This window comes from Oryctolagus cuniculus, chromosome 15, assembly GCF_051225735.1.
Source record: "Oryctolagus cuniculus isolate XC-2025 breed Fujian yellow rabbit chromosome 15, ASM5122573v1, whole genome shotgun sequence".
In the NCBI taxonomy this organism is placed as follows: domain Eukaryota; kingdom Metazoa; phylum Chordata; class Mammalia; order Lagomorpha; family Leporidae; genus Oryctolagus; species Oryctolagus cuniculus.
This window is the reverse complement of record NC_142881.1, coordinates 70,132,274-70,154,270: the sequence shown is the minus strand read 5'-3', so window position 1 is coordinate 70,154,270 and position 21,997 is coordinate 70,132,274. Positions and strand designations below refer to the sequence as shown.

General features: G+C 50.1%; 1 protein-coding gene and 1 long non-coding RNA gene across 4 annotated transcripts in view; one reads left to right on the top strand and one right to left on the bottom strand.

Annotated features, from left to right (window-relative positions):
* The first annotated feature begins 1,273 nt into the window (after window positions 1-1,273).
* On the top strand, window positions 1,274-12,795 carry LOC149122045 (uncharacterized). The gene is made up of 2 exons (XR_016221035.1): window positions 1,274-3,098; window positions 7,637-12,795. It is a non-coding gene; the product is annotated as an uncharacterized LOC149122045 (long non-coding RNA).
* LOC149122043 (cytoplasmic polyadenylated homeobox-like protein 2) overlaps window positions 10,199-21,997 on the bottom strand; it is a 70,043-nt gene continuing 58,244 nt past the window's right edge. The window contains exons 1-3 of one of the 3 annotated variants that reach the window (XM_089313538.1): window positions 19,475-19,906; window positions 15,001-15,179; window positions 10,199-13,877 (exon numbers count right to left, since the gene is read on the bottom strand). In XM_089313538.1, the coding sequence (XP_089169664.1) occupies window positions 12,756-13,877; window positions 15,001-15,179; window positions 19,475-19,553 (1,380 nt within the window). In that variant the 5' untranslated portion in view covers window positions 19,554-19,906 and the 3' untranslated portion in view covers window positions 10,199-12,755. Of the gene's footprint in view, window positions 13,878-14,987; window positions 15,180-19,474; window positions 19,907-21,997 lie in introns of those variants that run through there. The other 2 variants (XR_016221002.1, XM_089313539.1) reach the window with 2 other exon arrangements.

Sequence of the window (21,997 nt, the reverse complement as noted above, 5' to 3'; positions counted from 1 at the left end):
TGTGGGGTGTTTGCTGTGACTCAGCACATGCCCATCCTGCTCTGCAGACATCTCATCACACTCCTCTGGCACTACTGTACAGCCCTCTACTGCTGCACTACATGTGAATTTACATGTGGGAGAGGAGAGTTCGAGTCCTGGCTGCTCTGCTTCTAACCCAGCTTCCTGCTAATGTGCATGGGAGGCAGCAGAGGGTCCAAGTACTTGGGTTCCTCTTCCCCACATGGGAAACTCAGATGGAGTCTTCCTGACTGTGGCTTCAGCCTGGAACTGGCCCCACCCCAGCTGTTGTTAGCATTTGGGGAATGCACCAGAACATGGAATGGTTGTCTCTGTCTCTCTCTCTCCTGCCTCCCATCTCTGTCACTCTGCCTATGGTAACTAAGAGTACCTAAAAGGCAATCTATAGAAGTGAAATTGACACTCTGAGATGCAATGATGGTTTACAGCCCTTGTCTCTACAGTTTGTTGAACGCTTTACTTAGTGTAGGGATAATGAGTATAAAGTAAACTGAAAATAAATCTTTGTAAAAATTAAGATTGGATGGCTGGCGCCGGGGCTCACTAGGCTAATCCTCTGCCTTGTGCGCCAGCCGCAGCGCGCCACCTATGGTGGCCATTGGAGGGTGAACCAACGGTAAAGGAAGACATTTCTCTCTGTCTTTCTCTCTGTCCACTCTGCCTGTCAAAAAAAAAAAATTAAGATTGGGACTAGGAGAGGGAGGAGGAAGAAGGATGGAAGCGTGTGTGGGAAGGATCACTATGCTCCTAAATCTGTATATTTGAAACACATGAAATTTGTATACCTTACATAAAATTAAACTCGTTGCTGGAGGCCAGCCTTACCCTGATACTCAAGCCAGACAAGAACACAAGAAACGATAGGTGAACATCTCTGATGAACATAGATGGAAAATTTCTAACATACTGCCAAATCAAAACTGACAGCAATCAAAAAGATCCATCATGGTCAAGTGGTCATAGTTCAAGGATGCCTATATGGGGATGCCGGAACCGCAAGCGGTGGCCTAGCCCACTGTGCTAGCGCCGGCCCCTATTTATCGTTCTTTAAAAAAGATTTATGTATTGGAAAAACAGCGTTACAGAGAGCGATGCTTGGAAAGGGTATCCCCTACAGAAAATGACCAGGCCAAGACGGGGCTGGCCGAGCCTCCACCTGTGCTTGGCGAGCCCGGGGCCCTCCTCCCTCCCCGAGGGCTGGGCGGAGCGGCCGCCCAGGTCCGCCCCTGCTGGCCCCGCGTCCACCACACTAGTAGCGCAGCCGGCCGCGACGCCAAGAACGGAGCTGCAGCGATGGCGATGATGGCAGACAACGCGGCCTGCTTCCAGAGGGGCAGTCTGTTCTGGTTCGCGGTCCTCACGCTCTCCTTTGGCTACTGCACGGTAGGGGCCTCGGAGTTGGGACAACAGCCTGCAGCGAGCGCTCCTGTCACCCAGGCGTCTGCCTCCACTTGGAGGAGAGGCCGCGCAGGCACAGTTCCTGCTTGGATCCTCCCAGCAGAGGGAAGAGGAGAACACGGAAGGAGGCGCAGGCGCAGTCCACTGCCAAGGCTTTTGGCAGGTGTTCCAAGCCCTGCGAAACCAGTTGGCCTGGCTTTCCTCACGTGGGGGCGGGCACGACACCGCACCTGACCACTGAGAACCATGGTGCTTGCGAACACGAAGGCCGGAAGGGTTGCTACCGCCTACTTCCAGACGGCCAGACCATTGCCCTCGCTGGTCACGGGGCTGGGGCTGGGATACTTTGCGGTGAGGCGCGGGGCGCGGACGCGGGCGCCTGTGTTTTGGCCCTCCGGGCTGTCGTAGCGCGAGGGGCGCCGTGGGAACGGCGTCGGTGCGCATGCGCGCCTGGTGGTTGCCTAGGTTACGAACGCCGGCGGACGCTAAGCCGGGTTTTAGAAGGTTTAGAGTGTTTGAAGCAGGGGGAGTTGCTTGGTAAACGGCGGATAAAGCCAAGGGATGGCTAGGATTTCACTGGTGAGCAAGAACCGGTGTGACAGCAGGAGGACAGCTCTACTGCGGGGAGGAGTGACTTTCGTCTCACTTCCAGGATAACGAACGGGAAAGACGCCCGGAAACAGGTTGGGGTAAACCGGTATCATGTAGGAGGAAGGCGAAGCTAGTTTGGATCTTTCCCGGGAGATCCTGGAACCTGGACGGGTGTCATTTCCACAGCGGCGTCGCTCTGACCACCTCCGCCCTCCTTTCACCGTGTGCAGGATGGAGGCGTGGGACTCTAGTTTTCCCGAGTGCCCTTTCTGTTCCAGGATCCCGCGACCCTGTTCGAACACACAAGCTGGGAAACTGAAGATTCGAGTTGGAATTTAGTGGAACTGGCAGATGCCAGCCCCTCTCCACCGCGTGGTTAGGAGGCCGCAGTGATATGTTATACTTTATTGGAATATTGGGCTTTAAACAGCATCCTGGGAGAAGTAGTGTTGCCTTTGGTGCAGATCTAAGTGGAGCACTAAACTTTGGAGGGGTTGACAGAGATTCCCAGAAAGGCTTGTAACAGAGCCTGAGGAAGAGTTGCTAAGGTCACCACAAAAACCTTACATGAACGAGGAGTTGCTGTTAAACCTTTGCGAGCCTGATTTTCCGTGTATGTCTGCGTGGTGTGCATGAGTGGAAGAGCATGATTCTAACTGCGAGATTGAGCCCAAGCCACCGTTTGCAGGACAGAAGCTGGCCAAAGCACGCAGACTCCTACAAGTCTAGGAAATAATGTTTGGGTGGAATTCATGAAAAATCGGATCCGTTCCGCCAGTGCACGGAGCCTGATCATCACCTCGTTTCTTTGTGGCACACATCCATTGGAGCTGCTTTTTAGAAATAGAGGATGGAGATTCAGGTGCCCTCCTTCAGACCCTGTTTCCCCGGTAGTTAGTTTGGCAGCATTGGTGTTCTTTCCTACCTGCCGGTCTTCAGGTGCCCTAATGGTTTCTCTGTGCCTCTGGTTCTCTTTCAGTGGGTTGTCCTCTGGCCGCAGAGCATCCCTATGAGAGCCTTGGGCTCCTGGGCTCGTTCACTCAGTCCCTGGTGGACCGTCATCATCATCACACCCTCCTGCACAACGGGTAAGGAGAGCTGCAGAAACGACACGCTGGTCTCGCTGGAGACCTTGAAGGCCTGCAGTTGCCTTTAGGTATTGAAAATGGCTCTAGTTCACGTTTAGGAATCTTTCCAGATTTCTGTTAGATTTCTTCATCAGACAATCCCCCTAAACTAGACTGTTCCTGCTGCCACTTTAACTGCAGGTGAAACCCTACAAAGGCCACTACAGCAGAGCACTGCGCTGATCCAAAGCCAGGAGCCAGGCGCTTCTTCTGGCCATCCTCCACTCTCTACTCGGGCCACAGCAGAGAGCTGGACTGGAAGAGGAGCAACTGGGACAGAATCCGGTGCTCCAACTGGACTAGAACCTGGAGTACCAGCGCCAAAGGCAGAGGATTAGCCTAGTGAGCCGTGGCGCCAGCAATGAATGTGCATTTTCCCAAACCGAACTTTAGCTACCTGCTTGACCCTTTCTCAGACATCTCAATGCTTAATCCACTAGACTGCAACAAAAGTAAAAACAACAGCCAACATTACTTTTTTACTCTGTGCCGCCTCTCACCTAACCATGAAGCAGTTATGAACAAATGTCCTCCATACCCAATTCCTGCAGGAAACCTACTGAGCATCATCATCATCAGTCATCACAATGATTTGAGCTTTACACCCTTGGGCAAGAAACCGCCCTGGTCCCACCCACATCTCAATACCACCTCCTGGGGCCAGCGCTGTGGCACAGTAGGCTAAGGACCTGGCCTGGAGCGCCAGTATCCCATATGGGCGCCAGTTTCAGAACTGGCTACTCCACTTCCGATCCAGCTCTCTACTATGGCCTTGGAAGGCAGTGGAGGATGGAGCGAGTCCTTGGGTCCCTGGACCCGATGAGACTGGGGGTGGGGTGTTGGGGGAGATTCTGGCTCCTGGCTTCAGATCAGCACAGCTATGGCCATTGTGGCCAATTAGGGAGTGAAACCGGCAATGGAAGCACTCTCTCTCCCTCTCTTTCTGCCTCTCCTCTCTCTGTGTAACTCTGACTTTCAAATAAATAAATAAATAAATAAAAATTGACCACATTTGTGAGCTGGAAGATCAGGCCTCCACCCCACCCCGAGTGACCTCATGCCCCTATCTGACCACACCTCTGTGCCCACCTGCCAATCAGGGTAATTAACCTCTTGTCTGGAAAGGCAGGGACAGCCCTGCTATGAGTGGCATTAGGAATCAGAAGAGTTTTGATCTGCGGACAATTTCACAGTTTCTTCTAGCAATGAAATTTAATTTCACATTGTTTCTTCTAGCAACCAAAAACTACCCTAATTCTCCTGATGCACGATGCTTTCTTCATGTTGTTCTCCCCATCCGATGACACTGGGAGAGTGTGGGGTGTTTGCTGTGTCTCAGCACATGCCCATCCTGCTCTGCAGACATCTCATCACACTCCTCTGGCGCTACTGTACAGCCCTCTACTGCTGCACTACATGTGAATTTACATGTGGGAGAGGAGAGTTCGAGTCCTGGCTGCTCTGCTTCCAACCCAGCTTCCTGCTAATGTGCATGGGAGGCAGCAGAGGGTCCAAGTACTTGGGTTCCTCTTCCCCACACGGGAAACTCATATGCAGTCTTCCTGACTGTGGCTTCAGCCTGGTGCTGGCCCCACCCCAGCTGTTGTGAGCATTTGGGGAATGCACCAGAACATGGAATGGTTGTCTCTGTCTCTCTCTCTCCTGCCTCCCATCTCTGTCACTCTGCCTATGGTAACTAAGAGTACCTAAAAGGTAATCTATAGAAGTGAAATGGACACTCTGAGATGCAATGATGGTTTACAGCCCTTGTCTCTACAGTTTGTTGAACGCTTTACTTAGTGTAGGGATAATGAGTATAAAGTAAACTGAAAATAAATCTTTGTAAAAATTAAGATTGGATGGCTGGCGCTGCGGCTCACTAGGCTAATCCTCCGCCTTGTGCGCCGGCACACCGGGTTCTAGTCCCGGTCAGGGCACCGGATTCTGTCCCAGGTGCCCCTCTTCCAGGCCAGCTCTCTGCTGTGGCCTGGGAGTGCAGTGGAAGATGGTCCAAGTGCTTGGGCCCTGCACCCCATGGGAGACCAGGAGAAGTACCTGGCTCCTGCCATCGGATCAGCAGGGTGCGCCAGCCGCAGCCCGCCGCCTATGGTGGCCATTGGAGGGTGAACCAACGGTAAAGGAAGACATTTCTCTCTGTCTTTCTCTCTGTCCACTCTCCCTGTCAAAAAAAAAAAAAATTAAGATTGGGACTAGGAGAGGGAGGAGGAAGAAGGATGGGAGCGTGTGTGGGAAGGATCACTATGCTCCTAAAGCTGTATATATGAAACACATGAAATTTGTATACCTTACATAAAATTAAACTCGTTGCTGGAGGCCAGCCTTACCCTGATACTCAAGCCAGACAAGAACACAACAAGAAACGATAGGTGAACATCTCTGATGAACATAGAACATAGATGGAAAATTTTTAACATACTGCTAAATCAAAACTGACAGCAATCAAAAAGATCCATCATGGTCAAGTGGTCATAGTTCAAGGATGCCTATATGTGGATGCCAGGGCCACAGGTGGTGGCCTAGCCCACTGAACCCAGCGCCGGCCCGTATTTATCGTTCTTTAAAAAAGATTTATGTATTGGAAAAACAGCGTTACAGAGAACGACGCTTGGAAAGGATGTCCCCTACAGATAGTGACCAGGCGAAGACAGGGCTGGCCTGGCCACCACCTGCGCTTGGTGAGCCCGGGGCCCTCCTCCCTCCCCGCGGGCTGGGCGGAGCGGCCGCCCAGGTCCGCCCCTGCTGGCCCCGCGTCCACCACACTAGTAGCGCAGCCGGCCGCGACGCCAAGAACGGAGCTGCAGCGATGGCGATGATGGCAGGCAACGCGGCCTGCTTCCAGAGGGGCAGTCTGTTCTGGTTCGCTGTCATCACACTCTCCATTGGCTACTGCACGGTAGGGGCCTCGGAGTTGGGACAACAGCCTGCAGCGAGCGCTCCTGTCACCCAGGCGTCTGCCTCCACTTGGAGGAGAGGCCGCGCAGGCACAGTTCCTGCTTGGATCCTCCCAGCAGAGGGAAGAGGAGAACACGGAAGGAGGCGCAGGCGCAGTCCACTGCCAAGGCTTTTGGCAGGTGTTCCAAGCCCTGCGAAACCAGTTGGCCTGGCTTTCCTCACGTGGGGGCGGGCACGACACCGCACCTGACCACTGAGAACCATGGTGCTTGCGAACACGAAGGCCGGAAGGGTTGCTACCGCCTACTTCCCTACGGCCAGACCGTTGCCCTCGCTGGTCACGGGGCTGGGGCTGGGATTCTTTGCGGTGAGGCGCGGGGCGCGGACGCGGGCGCCTGTGTTTTGGCCCTCCGGGCTGTCGTAGCGCGAGGGGCGCCGTGGGAACGGCGTCGGTGCGCATGCGCGCCTGGTGGTTGCCTAGGTTACGAACGCCGGCGGACGCTAAGCCGGGTTTTAGAAGGTTTAGAGTGTTTGAAGCAGGGGGAGTTGCTTGGTAAACGGCGGATAAAGCCAAGGGATGGCTAGGATTTCACTGGTGAGCAAGAACCGGTGTGACAGCAGGAGGACAGCTCTACTGCGAGGAGGAGTGACTTTCGTCTCACTTCCAGGATAACGAACGGGAAAGACGCCCGGAAACAGGTTGGGGTAAACCGGTATCATGTAGGAGGAAGGCGAAGCTAGTTTGGATCTTTCCCGGGAGATCCTGGAACCTGGACGGGTGTCATCTCCACAGCGGCGTCGCTCTGACCACCTCCGCCCTCCTTTCACCGTGTGCAGGATGGAGGCGTGGGACTCTAGTTTTCCCGAGTGCCCTTTCTGTTCCAGGATCCCGCGACCCTGTTCGAACACACAAGCTGGGAAACTGAAGATTCGAGTTGGAATTTAGTGGAACTGGCAGATGCCAGCCCCTCTCCACCGCGCGGTTAGGAGGCCGCAGTGATATGTTATACTTTATTGGAATATTGGGCTTTAAACAGCATCCTGGGAGAAGTAGTGTTGCCTTTGGTGCAGATCTAAGTGGAGCACTAAACTTTGGAGGGGTTGACAGTGATTCACAGAAAGGCTTGTAACAGAGCCTGAGGAAGAGTTGCTAAGGTCACCACAAAAACCTTACATGAACGAAGAGTTGCTGTTAAACCTTCGCGAGCCTGATTTTCCGAGTGTGTCTGCGTGGTGTGCATGAGTGGAAGAGCATGATTCTAACTGCGAGATTGAGCCCAAGCCACCGTTTGCAGGACAGAAGCTGGCCAAAGCACGCAGACTCCTACAAGTCTAGGAAATAATGTTTGGGTGGAATTCATGAAAAATCGGATCCGTTCCGCCAGTGCACGGAGCCTGATCATCACCTCGTTTCTTTGTGGCACACATCCATTGGAGCTGCTTTTTAGAAATAGAGGATGGAGATTCGGGTGCCCTCCTTCAGACCCTGTTTCCCCGGTAGTTAGTTTGGCAGAATTGGTGTTCTTTCCTACCTGCCGGGCTTCAGATGCCCTAATGGTTTCTCTGTGCCTCTGGTTCTCTTTCAGTGGTTGTCCTCTGGCCGCAGAGCATCCCTTATGAGAGCCTTGCGCTCCTGGGCTCGTTCACTCAGTCCCTGGTGGACCGTCATCACACCCTCCTGCACAACAGGTAAGGAGAGCTGCAGAAACAACACGCTGGTCTCGCTGGAGACCTTGAAGGCCTGCAGTTGCCTGTAGGTTTTGAAAATGGCTCTAGTTCACGTTTAGGAATCTTTCCAGATTTCTGTTAGATTTTATCATTAGAAATCCATCTTAAACTAGACTGTTCCCAGATGCCTCTCTAACCACAGGTAAAACTTCAAGCAGATGCATAGGTAATCCTGGGCCCTCTGAGATGTCAGGAAGTCCAGCTGTTAAAGCCATAAGCTTTGTTCTAAATCAGATCATCCGATCATCGAGCAGGGGCTGAAGAGCCTGGCTTGGGGAAGAGGGTGCAGTTGGTGCCTTCTCTCTCGTTCTGCTTTTTTCCCTTGTTCCCCAGCAACAGCTGCTTTTGGACCCCTTGGAATGGTGGTAATAGTTAGGGCAAGGAGGGCATAGTCTTCAGTGGGTGCTGCCTGGCGTCTGGGAGGGATCCTCCTGTGCAGTTCTCTATGGCTGCTGCAGGTGCCTCCTCCAGCCTGCCTCTTGCAGTTCCATCCTTGGCATTTGTGTTTAGGGGAAATCATCCTCTTAGTGAGGTTACCTTTGTGTTGGGCCTCCAGGTCGGATTACCTTTTAACCCTCCCCACCCCCCATATCAAGTGCCCTCCTGCAAGACCTGCAAGGCTCACAGTAAGCAGCCTCCAGTTCTCCCCACGGGACCTTCTGCAAGTGGGGTCCTCAGGGAAGCCCTGTTCCTTTGCTCTTCCTCCGGGCAGGCTGAACCCATCTCTACCCTTTGGACTGACACAGCCACCCTTTGTCAGAGTGAAAGGGGATTTCCAGGTGGCTTTGTTGAAACTGTTCTCTGGGCTTGAGACTGTGGTAGGAAATGCCCAAGTGTTCTGAGACTCCTTCCCAGTGGCCTCTTGGGCCTCCCTGAGGTCTTAGCCGAGGATGTTTGGCCCAGCCCTGCAGCTTGACAGCTCTTGTGACTGGCATTTGGAGCCTCTAATGAAAACCAAAAGACTGTGTTGTGTTGTACACTTCTTTGAAGGGAGAAGGAGAACAAGCCCAGGGAGGTTGCGTCTCTCTGACTGTGTTCCTAAAATCAGTGCTTTAAGGATCTAACGTGTTAGAATGTGCCATAGCTCACTATAAATCAGAATTAATACTCCTTTGATTTGTGAGATCAATGAAAGAGTAAATAAATTTGAATGCATGAATACATGAAGACATGGTATAAATTTGGAGCTTCCCAAATCCTACTGCCCAGGAATAACTACTTGTAATATTTTGTTGAGTTCCCTTTTTTTTAATCCATACCTCATAATTTTTAATTCAGTCATCATCCTGTAGGAAAGAGTACTTTGTGCTGTAGGTAGATACAGAAATGACCTTGGAGGTGGCAGGAAAGTAACATTTACTAAGCACCTTCCATGTGCCGGTCCCTAAGCAGAAGCTCAAGGACATAATCAGGCTATAAAATAGTCTCTTAAATCCCATGTTTTAAAAATACATACATTTCTGAATTTTTTTTAACCAGAGATACGATTGGACTATATGTTTAACTTATGAGGGAAGGTGACATGCCAGGTGGCCCTGGCCAGAGGAAAGGGCCTGTGGGACGTATGAGCAACTACCAAACAGGACATCCAGTTACCACCTGACAGGAGATGGTAACAGAGCACAGGGTAAGCGCAGGACCCGGGCCACTCTCTGCATCTGGGTGTCTTCCTGCCAAAGAGAGAAACCGTGAAGTAATGACGGTGGATGTGGGAGTCTTAGAGGCTGGACATGGAGCCAAAGGGAGTCCTTCAAAGAAAAAGGTCAGCAGGCCAGCTTGGTCAATGTCAGGAGAGGGGCTACCTGGCCAGAGGGGCGCCTCTCCAACAGCTTATGATGCGCCATGCAGGCGACCCCTGTATCTCTCCACCATCTCACACTGTTGAATTTGCCACCTCCTTAGGCTACCCACAAGCCTCTAGAAACACTAAGCTGAGCTCAAAGGGTTGCACTCATCCTGGTAGAGCCTTCCTGATCACCCAGGGGCCGACCCAGGCCAGAACGAGGGCATTGTCCCCTGTCCCACAGCTGCGTCAACTCTGGGACCCTGAGACTGATTTGGGGGGAAAAATGAAAGCAATACACCTTCTGCCACCAGCTCAAGACGGCTCAGAAATGCCATCACCCATTGCTGAAGGAAGGATCCAGACACAGGCAGGCTCAGAGGTCTCAGACCTGAGATTCAGATGGATAAGGCAGCCACAGCCCCTCAACCCATGCAGGGTTCACTTTAAGCTAAGCCTCCAGAGTAAGATTTTATAGGAAAAAAGGACTCCTCTGGACACATGGTTGGAAAGCCAGAGTCCTAATTCATTAAGAATCATTTTAAGTCAAGTCTAGAGGCCAAGAGAGAAGCATCGGAATGGGTGTCGAACCCAAGCCTGTGAATGCCGGATCTGTTTCTCCTCCACTTCTCTTTCTGAAGAAACCAGGAGCAGACAAGGAGCCAAGAGAGAAGGTGGAATTGCACTTCCCACCTGAGGCTTCCAGGCAAGAGTATCTAAGAGAGGGTGTCGCATCCTACTCACCCAACGCTATTTAGCAGAAATAGCAGAGCTATTTCTCCAATATCCTCCCTTGGCTACCCATTGGTACTGCTCACTTGCTCCTGGCTTTGGATACTCCTGGTGGCATCTCCTTGCATAATGTTAAATGTACAATGTCACATTTCCCAGACTGGCAAATAAAGGTTGTTTTAAAAAATATTTATTTTTCTGTATTTGAAAAGCAGATATACAACACAGGTCTGTAGTAGCCAGACACAAAGTCCTAGTTCCCACCAGAAACAATTCTTGGGCTTTTCTCTGCACAGTTTCAGATGCAAGGTGCTAGGGCCAGAGACTCAGTGCCTACTGCCTCAGGTTGTCACTGGGTGGTGCCTGACAACCCAAGTGACCAGGACAGGACCTGACACACTTGCACACTTCCGGTCACCATTGCTGCTTTGAAAGAGGTTGCAGGAAATGACTGGCTGGCTTTCCAGGGTTCTGTGCATAAGGAGCAACTGTGTATTGAGAAGGCCCCAAACTACAGGACAAATATGGCCGCATGCCCACCCCTCTAGCTTGGAGTGGACACTTCTCATCAAGTCCTAAAGCAGCTCCCCTGCCCCTCCATATATCAGACAAAAGGGGTCCATTTTCCTGGGGAGTCAACAAATGATCGGTCTCCCACGGCAGTTCAAAGGACAGCTTTATTGTTACAAGGAGATTGGAAAGTACAGCTCCCTAAAACTACTGCCTCTGTGAGAAGCCATTTTTGAGGGATTGTAGAGTGAGGGAGTGGCTGGGATAGAGGAAAAAGAGAAGCAAGAGGACCCTACCTGCTCAAGCAACCCACAGCAGCATGCATCGTGTGTTCAAAACCCAACTCCTGCTGGGCTCTTGCAGCTCTCCTTGCTGTGAGGCCCAATCCCTGGGGGTACAGCATTGCAAGATCACCCTTCTTGGAATATTCTTGGGAAAACAAGCCAAGAGAATAAATTGTTAGATGCTGTGCCCCTGCCCATGCCCCTGCCTGTTGTCTAAATCCTACTGTTTGAGTTACAGAATTTTTTTTAAAGATGTATTTATTTGAAAGGCAGAATGACAGAGAGACAGACAGGCAGACAGAGTCTTCCATCCACTGGTTCACTCCCCCAAAAGGCTGCAACAGCTGGAGCTATACCAGGAGGAGGAGCTTCTTTCGGGTCTCACACATAGGTGTAGGGGCCCAAGTACTTGGACCATCTTCCACGACTCTCCCAGGTGCATTAGCTGGGAGCTAGATCAGAAGTGGAACAGTTGAGACTTGAACTGGCAACCATATAGGATGGCGGCTTTACCCGCTGCACCAGAGCACCAGCACCTGTAGAGATCTTTTTTTTTAATATTTATTTTTTATTTGAAAGTCAGCGTTTCACAGAGAGAGGAAAGGCAGAGAGAGAGAGAGAGAGAGGACTTCCATCTGGTTGTTCACTCCCCAGTTGGCTGCAATGGCCTGAACTCTGCTGATCCACAGCTGGGAGGCAGGAGTTTCTTCTGGGTCTCCCACACAGGTGCAGGGGCCCAAGGACAAGGGCCATCTTCTGCTTTCCCAGGCCATAGCAGACAGCTGGATTGAAGGAGATCACCAGGTTTCATACCGGTGCCCATATGGGATGCTGGTGCTCAGGCCAGAGTGTTAACCCGCTGTGCCACAGTGCCGGCCTGGGAAGTAATGTTTTTTCACATTTCCCTACTGGGAGGCAGCAACATACACTGCTCAAGACCAGGGACCGCACCCATGGTGAAATTTAAAGGACTCCATGCAATCTGGGTTTTTCTCCAAACTTTTCTTCAAAGGGACAAATAGCTGGCAATTAAACACCAAGATTAGAAGATGCGAGTCTAAAACTTGAAAATAACACATTTTACATACACAAATACTCTACGAATGAAAGCCCTAATGGTACTTCAGATGATTTATAGCAGTAAATTAAAATCCCTAGATGAAATGAACTTAGTATTAGAAATCATAATCTCAAAAGTTACTCAAGGAGAAATGATAGTTTCTAATCAACGATAATGAGATCAGGAGGCAAAATCTCCCTATAATGAATCTATCAGAGCCGTCATTGTAAAATCCAAACGTTTAATGAAGGGCTAAGTGTAGTGTTGTACAAAATTATAGAACATAGTAAGAAAGGTAGCATAATTGACTCCTATAATCCTAGTTTAACATGACACAAACCCCTACAATAACTACCAGTACAAAATGTCCTTCAAGAATATAAATGCCAACATGATAGAAAATACGTTCACAACCCTAACCAGCCACGCACACAAAGGATGTACACTATGAGCTAGTTCCTTTCTTTCAAGAACCTTCGACTCCCAGGTACACAATTGTAGTATCACAGGCATCTGCTGACTCAAAAGCCCAACGCCATTTCCTGCAGCCACATTTCTAGTCCCAGAAGTTGGCACCAGTGTGTTCCTCTTTCAAAATGTCCTGGATTTCAGAACTGGGCATCTCGGGCACCACCTTGCTGTGTATCTTGCTCGTGAGGTTCTGTTGGAGAACCGAGTACCCACAGAGCTGTGCTCAACACCTGCAAGAACATGAGCTCTCCATCACCTTGACGATCTCCAGGCTGCTGCTGGGACAGAGGAAAAGACACCCCGTTCTCTGCGCTGTTGTGATTCTGCTGCATTGGAAACTGGTCCTGGGAGGGCAGCTCCTGCCAGTAATCCGGAGGCTGCTGGGGCTGCTGAGGGTGCGTTCCCCAGCCATTCTGCTGCCACTCTTCACATGGTGGGTAACGAAGAGAGCTCTTCTGCTCCTGCAGCTGTTGCATCGCTCCCTGAGCACTGGGAACACCGGGTAGCAGGGAAGGCCAATCAGGCTGCATGACCCTCATCTCTGACCTGGACCTCCCAAAATACGGTGCAGATGAAAAAGAATGAATAAACCTTGCTCCTGGAATGCCACAGGGAAAAGATCCACCTCCTACGTTCCCTTGATTCTCCAGAGCATAGCTCGGTGCCTCTTGAGCACCTCGAACTCCAGAATCCCAGGAGCCGTAGAGCGGGCTGGGAACCTCCCATGTGAGTGGAGTGGAGTAGACAGCTCTGCCCAGCACAGCTGCCTGGGCAGCGCTGGGAGACCAATCCTGGGCACGTGGAGTGGAGTAGACAGCTCTGTCCAGCACAGCCGCCTGGGCAGCGTTGGGAGACCACTCCTGGGCATGTGGAGTGGGGTAGATGGCTCCGTCCAGCACAGCCACCTGGCCAGCGTTGGGAGACCACTCCTGGGCTCGTGGAGTGGTGTAGACAGCTCCGCCCAGCACAGCCACCTGGGCAGTGTTGGGAGACCACACCTGGGCACATGGAGCGGTGTAGACAGCTCCACCCAGCACAGCTGCCTGGGCAAAGTTGGGAGACCACACCTGGGCACGTGGAATGGCGTAGACAGCTCCGCCCAGCACAGCCGCCTGGGTAGTGTTGGGAAACCACTCCTGGGAATTCTGCAGGCTTACACCTGGTGGACCTTGGACAGGGAGTGCATATGGCATCCTGGCTTCAAGCACTTTGCATCTCTTCTTGGCTGCTAGTCTGGCTCTTTTATTTTGGAACCAGTTCTAAAAAAGAAACGAAACAAAAATTACTTTCGAGTCTATATATTCGCCAATGTAGGAGAATTTTGTAGTTCATCTTAGGATCAGCGTCATCACTGATTTCCTTCGTGAACTTGAGTAAGACATGAAAAATGCAAGCACGCTTTCCAGGGGCTTCCTGTGTTATTATATTTATAATACGAGAATGCATTTATAGTAAATATGATATGTAAATGTATATATAAATATACATTTATAATAATTAAAATCATGTAATTGTGCACAATTCTGCATTCCCATCTGACTTGAAAGGAGGCACGGACCTTTATGTATGAGCAAATCCCTACTTTTCCAAATCTTCTACCAACCTATTTGCACCCTCTGCATTTAGACATGAAGCAGCTGTTCTCAAAATACATTCTATTAGCTTGCTTATTTTACTCCAACTGCTTTTCCAGAATGAATTCCTAATTCAATGTATTCTAAATCATATTCTAAATGTCATTTTCTTCAAAGGCCATACCCAAAACAAACAAGCGTCTGCCATAACTTAGCAGTATTACTTTATACCTTACCCTAAGTGTTTTGTGGAACCTCTACTCTACTTTTTCTCCTTTGTAAAATGAGAGTAATTGGGGCCAGTGCTGTGGCATAGGAGGTAAAACCGCCACCTGCAGAGCCGGCATTCCATATGGACACCAGTTCAAGTCCTGGCTGCTCCACTTCTGATCCACCTCTCAACTATGGCCTGGGAAAGCAGTGGAAGATGGCCCAAGTGCTTGGGCCCCTGTACCCACATGAGAGACCCAGAAGAAGCTCCTGGCTGCTGACTTCGAATCAACATAGCTCCGGCCATTGAGGCGGGGGGGGAGTGAACCAGCAGATGGGAGACCTTGCTCTCTCTCTCTCTGCCGCTCCTTCCCTCTCTCTGTGTAACTCTGATTTTCAAATAAATAAATCTGTTTCAAAAATAACACATAACATGCTTTAATATAGTCACACCAACAATGACATGAAGAAGAAATGGGACCAAATGTCAACGCTGTCTTATGTGATGAAATGCTGTTATACTTTTTCATAATTGGTTGCTTTTTTTATTATTGTCCACAAAGACATATTCATGTAAATACCTACATAGTTTATGTACCTCAATTGTGTAAAACGAGCAATGGAGTTTTTTGGCCAGTTCCTCCTTGGTCGTAAAGTCAGGATAAGGACTCTCTGCAAATGATTGATTCAGTATGTGCAGTTCCTCAGGTGTAAATTGATGGCGTGCTTTTCCTTTTCTTCTTCCATGTTGTGTTTCTATGTTGTCATGACTGTCTCCTGAAAATTACAGAGAGAGAAAACATGAGAATATTAGCAAGATCCAGAAAAACAAAAGACCTCTGTGATAGAATAAAATTTCAGAAAGGTGATACCTTCCCCCTTACCTAGTCATAATAAAATGAATAATGGACTGTGGGCATATCTTTTGAAACTTATGGTGAGAAGATGATAGTATTTAGGTCATAAAGGTAACAGGAGTGAAGAAGGTTTTCTGTAGCAAAAATTGATATACTACAAAGACAGAGATGGTTAGAAAACACCCAGCCACACTAGTAATTGAGGTAATGCAAATAAACCAGCTGACAACAATCTGGTAAACAATAATTTAAATATATGGGGGCAAAGTGTGAAAGGACTAACACGGATTGAGGAGGATAGGTCTGGTACCCCTATTGCTTGTTATCACTGTGTGGGCTTTTTTGCTCAATGCAATGAAGTCGAAAGTGGGCATACCCTCCACTGTGTCAATCAACTAAATGGCACTTGAAGATTTAACACCAAGTCCACAGGTCATATCCTTCACCCATGTCAGACATGCCAGTGGGAGGAAAGCACCGAAGGTCTAATCCTGTCTTCCGGTATGTGCTCATCTGTTGGATGCTGGAAGGGGAGAAGACCTTATGGACAAACCGACGTTGGCACAGTTCTCTACTGCAGAGGCCACCAGAAGAACTGACATGAGGCAATCCTGTTTTTCTTAAATCAGAATTTAAGTGAAAAAACTTAAAAGGACTGCAAACCAAATTCACAACCTAATATGCCTGCTTCAGAGGGTATAACCTACCTGCCGGGGGTTGGGGTGCAGTATGTTAAGTTACCCCTGAGGACATCAGCATCCCACATGAGCAATGATTTGAGTCCATCTGCTCTACCAGTCCAGCCCCCGCTGAATCCCCTGGGAAAGCAGTGGAAAACTGGCCAAGTGCTTGTGCCCCCACCACCCATGTGGAAGACCCAGATGGAGTTCCATGCTCCTGGCTTCTGCCTGGCCCAGCCCTGGCCATTGCAGTCATTTGGGGAGTGAACCAGCGATGGTAGTCCTCTGTGTGTGTCTCTCTCTGTCACTCTGTCTTTTAAAAAGGTCAATCTGAACATACTATAGACTACCTAAGGCAAAACCAGAGACACTTCATCACAGAAACTGTGACATTCAAAATATAGTGTGGACATCGCTGATGAGCAGGTGTGGAGAGAGACAGAGAGGGAGAGAGGGAGAGAGGGGGAGAGGGAGAGGGGGAGGGGAGAGAAGAGGGAGAGATAAGGAGATGGGGAGAGAGGGAGAGAGAAAGAGGGAGAGGAGGGAGAGGGAGAGAGGGAGAGAGAAGGGGGGAGAGCGAGAGCAGAGCTGAGGAAAGGGTCAGGAAGTCAGCCACCAAACCTCCAAATACACAAACCCCGAAAGCCCGTCGCTGTTCTCCTCGACTCCCCTTCCTTCAGCTTTCTCTAGCCTCTGCTCCCAGAGCACACCTGCACACCTGCACACCAAGTAGCTACCAGAGCAGGACTGTGGGGGACAGCATGACAGAGAAATGCCAGTAGGAAGTGCTGGATTGGGCTGGCACTGTGGAGTAGCAGGTAAAGCTGCTGCCTGCATTGCTGGCATCCCATATGGACACCGGTTCAAGTCCCAGCTGCTCCACTTCTGATCCAGCTCTCTGCCACAGCCTGTGAAAGCAGATGAAGGCCCAAGTCCTTGGGCCGCTGCACCCACATGGGAGATCTGGAAGGAGCTCCTGGTTTCAGGTTGGCACAGCTCTGGTCATTGCAGCCATCTGGGGAGTGAACCAGCAGATGGAAGGACCTTCACCCTATTTTCTTTCTCTCCCTCTCTCTCTGTCTGCCTCTCTGTAATTCTGCCTTTTAAATAAATAAAATAAACCTTCAAATAAAATTTTAAGAAGTATCTTAAGCATTTGGCAGTGAAATGGAGCTATGTGTATTTTTAAAAAATATTTATTTATTTATTTGAAAGTCAGAGTTACACAGAGAGAGGAGAGGCAGGGAGAGAGAGAGGTCTTCCATCCAATGCTTCACTCCCCAATTGGCTGCAATGGCTGAGCTGTGCTGATCCGAAGCCAGGAGCCTGGAGCTTCTTCCAGGTCTCCCACGTGGGTGCAGGGGCCCAAGGACTTGGGCCATCTTCCACTGCTTTCCCAGTCCATAGCAGAGAGCTGGATTGGACGTGGAGCAGCCGGTTCTCAAAATGGCACCCATATGGGATACCGATGCTTCAGGATAGGGCATTAACCCACTGTGCCACAGCGCCAGCCCCCCAAAATTTTCAAAAAGTGTTATAGTGCCGGGGCCTGAGGCTCACTTGACTAATCCTCCACCTGCAGCGCCGGCACCCCAGGTTCTAGTCCCGGTTGGGGCACCGGATTCTGTCCCCATTGCCCCTCTTCCAGTCCAGCTCTCTGCTGTGGCTCGGTAAGGCAGTGAAGGATGGGCCAAGTGCTTCGGCCCTGCACCCACATAGGAAACCAGGAGGAAGCACCTGGCTTCGGATTGCAACAGCGCGCCGGCCACAGAGCCCATTTTGGGGGTGAACCAACGGAAAAGGAAGACCATTCTTTCTGTTTCTCTCTCACTGTCTAACTGTGCCTGTCCAGAAAAAAAAAAACTTATACATTCAGGGCTGGTGTTGTTTCATGGCAAGTTAAGCCTCTGCCTCCAGTCCAGCATCACATATGGTGTCAGCTGAAGTCCCAGTTGCTCCACTTCCCATCCACCTCCCTGCTAAAGCCCTGGGAAAGCAGCAGAGGGTGGCCCGGGTGCTTGGGCCCCTGCACCATGTGGGAGGCTGGGAAGAAGCTCCTGGCTTTGGCCTGGCCCAGCCCTGGCCATTTGCTGCCATTTGGGGAGTGAACCAGTAGATGGAAGATCCCTCTCTCTATCTCTCTGTAACTATGCCTTCCAAATAAATATAAATAAATGTTTTTAAACATATTAATTATATGAATAATTGGTGTAAAGCATTTTGTATAAACCCAAATTCAAACAGAGAACACACTGTTGGTTGGCACTCTTTCCTTCAGAACAGGCAAAGAGGGGATAAGAGCGCTTTCTGCTCCCAGCAAAACTTCCCTGGGGAGCATCTATCGCTGAGGTGCTCCAGGGTATCTGGTCCCTACCCCCAGCCCGGCCACTCACTAGAACGCCACAGGAAAAGTTCCCAGTATTTCTGACCAGCAATTTGTATACCTTTAACACACATTTTAAAAACACACTGGTTGTTGTTTTGTTTTAAATCAAATTTGTTTATTTAAATAAAATCTCAGCAGTAAAACTGGCAGCTGAGCCCACAATCTTCACCTGGGAGGCCCCTCCCTCCCCTGTGGTCCAGAGCAGCTTCTGGAAGGGCTTCACACCCTAAGGGCACCATTGTTCTGGGGCCTTGGATTTTGCCTCTGGGACAGAGTGAGGAGCTGAGAGGGCTCCCCCTCCACCATGGGCACTTTCCAAGGATTTTCTGAAGACCTCCTAGAGCTGGGAGGCCTCTGCGAGTTGACTGAGATGTCACACTCACAAGCTGCAAGACAGACTGGCGCTGACCCAGGACTTCTCTCACCCAGTGCTTGTTTAGAGAAAGAAGTCAGGGCCAGAACCCAAGACTTCAGAACTCCAGCATTTATATTATTTTATTTTATTTTTTGACAAGCAGAGTTACTCAGTGAGAGAGAGAGAGAGAGAGAGAGAGAGAGAGAGAGAGAGAGAGAGAGAGACAGCGAGAAAGGTCTTCCGTCTGTTGCTTCACTACCCAAATGGCCAAAACGGCCAGCGCTGCCTGAGAATCTAACTCGGCTCCAACAGAAGAAGTCCTCAGAGAAACGAATATCATGAAACACCTATTCTTGGTTTCAAAGGTTTTTTTGCCCCAAAACATTTCTGAATTTCACTATTCCACCGACACTGTGAAGTTCCCTGCTCCAGCATTACATGACCAGTGCTGTTTCCTCCCCCTACCCTTCCCATCTTTCCCCACACCTCCCACCCCTTCATTCTGAAGGGAACCCAAGACACTGTTCTACCTAAACTACTTCCAGGTACATCTTTAAAATGCAGAAAACTTTTTAAGGCAACCCCAAGTTGGGTTAATTTTTAAACACCTGAGCCTTTGGGAAATCCTACCCCCTGCATTCAGCCATTCGGTTGCCAGAGACAGTGACACCTGTGACACTAGTGGCCCCTTGTCCACGAGCCTGCACTTCTGAAAGATGAAAGCTCAAACCCCCACAGAACACCAGGACAGAGAGAACCCAGCCTTGCCGACAAAGCTGCGCACAGAAACTCACCATTGGAAGCCATGTCTGGGAGCCCTCCTGAGACAGTCTTCCTGGTTAGTGAAGTGAGGGCTGCTGGCACAGCATTCATTTAATATAAACCTGAGATGGCCACCCTAGGCACGCCTTAGACCCAGCCCTTCTCCAGCCCTTGCCACACCCTACACACAGCTCCCCTTAGGCACAACTGGCTTTCCAGAATCTCCATTTTTAAATCCTAGCTTCCATTCACTGAACACCCATGGGAACTAATTTTCTCATTTAGCCCTGGCCAGGCCCCAGGTGATCTGCATCACTGACAGCACTGATAACTGAGAGTTTGGAGGCTGGTGAGGCCAGAGACTCACAGCGAATGAGGACGTTAAAGAATATAAGACTGCAGGCATTGTGGCAAAGCTTGTTAAGCTGCCACGTAGGATGCCCCCAGCCCATAGCAGAGTGTGGGTTCCAGTCCCAGTTACTCTGCTCCCAATCCGGCTTCACACCAAAGTAGCCAGGGAACCAGCAGGTGATGGCTCAGGTGCATGGGCCCTATAGCCTACACTGGGAGACCTGGATGCATTTCTAGGTTCCTGGCTTCAGCCTGACCCAGCTTTGGCTGTTGTAGACATTTGGGGAGTGAACCAGCAAACAGAAGGTTTCTCTCTCTCTTGCTCTCTCTCACTCAGCCTCTCAGGTACACAAAAATAAATGGTTTTCAGAAGTCAGCATAAGGGCCCAGCATTAAGGTATAGCGGGTATGGCAGCATCCCACATGGGTGCTGGCTCATGTCCTGGCTGCTGCACTTCCCATGCAGCTCCCTGCTAATGGCTTGGGAAAGCAGTGGAAGATGGCCCAAGGGCTTGGGACCCTGCCACCCACATGGGAGACTCAGAAGAAGCTCCAGGCTCCTGGCTTTGGCCTGGCCCAGCCTTGCCTGTTGCAGCCATCTGGGAAGAAGATTCTTCTCTCTCTCTCTCTCTCTGTAACTCTTTCAAATAAAAACAAATCTTAAAAAAAAAGTCAATATAAGTCTAACATCATACAGTAATTAAATCATTGAAATAATTTATTCAAAACAGCCAAAACCTCCATAGAATAGTTTGAGAACTGGACATCTGAAAGGAGACTAGGGCTTAGAGAAAACAAACTAAAATTAAGTTGGGGAGCCGATGCTGTGGCATAGTGGGGAGAGCTGCCGCCTGCCGTGCCGGCATCCCATATGGACACTGGTTCATGTCCAGGCTGCTCCACTTCTGACCCAGCTCTCTGCTACAGCCTGGGAAAGCAGTAGAGGATGGCCCAAGTGCTTGGGTCCCTGCACCGCATGGGAGGCCTGGAAGAAGCTGCTGGCTCCTGGCTTCAGATCAGTGCAGCTCCAGCCATTACGGCCAGTTGGGGAGTGAACCAGAGGATGGAAGATCTCTCTCTCTCTCTTCCCCCCTTCTTCTCTCTCCGTGTAGCTCTGACTTTCAAATAAATAAATCAATCTTTAAAAAATTAAGTTGGACCTAGCCCGGTTTCCCTGGCTTTTTTTTTTTTTTTTTCCTGTAATTCAAAGTTCATTACCTCAGCACCGTGAATTTCCACTAGATGGTGCCTTTCCCTCTTCCATCAAACTTGTTTCAAAGAATATTTTGACCAGGTGAATTCACTTGCTTTTATGCTCTCCCCAACTCCAGGCAGTCACTTCTATTCTCATGCCATTATTTAGACATCACTGGCAAAGGTCAACATACCAGCTCCCACACTGCCCAATCTTAGGGTTCACCTTCTAAATCATCAACCTTTATTGGACAATCTCTCTTTTTCTACCTGAACAACTCAGGAGAGTTTTCATATTTTTCCTGTGGACCTTGACTTCGGGGGATGTTCACTGAGTAGTGCATTGACCTTGCTTTGTTAAGATTTACAGGCGTTGCTGGGGCATAGTAGGCTGAGCCTCTACCTGCATCACCAGCATCCCAGTTCCAGTCCCAGCTGCTTCTCTTCAGATCTGGCTCTGTGCTGTGGCCTGGGAAAGCAGTGGAAGATGACCCAAGTGCTTGGGCCCCAGCACCCGCATGGGAGACCAGGAAGAAGCTCCAGGCTCCAGGGTTTGGATTGGCCCAGCTCTTACTGTTTCAGCCATTTGGGGAGGAAACCAGCAGATGGAAGACTTTTCTCTCTGTCTCTCCCTCTCTCTCTCTGTAACTCTATCTCTCAAATAAATAAATAAAACCTTTAAAATGTTATTTATTTATTTGAAAGCCAGAGAGAGAGAGAGAAAGAGATCTTGCCTCTGTTGGTTCCCTGCTCAGATGGCTGCAATGGCCGGAACTGCGCAGATCCAAAGCCAGGAGCCAGGAGCTTCCTACAGGTCTCCCACATGCATGCAGGGCCCAAGGACTTGGGCCATCCTCCACTGCTTTCCCAGCCCACAGCAGAGAGCTGGATCAGAAGTGGAGCAGCCAGTTCTCAAACTGGCACCCATATGGGTTGCCAGTGATTCAGGCTAGGGCGATAACCTGCTAAGCCACAGCTTATCCTATATGCCTGCCTAGGACACCAACACA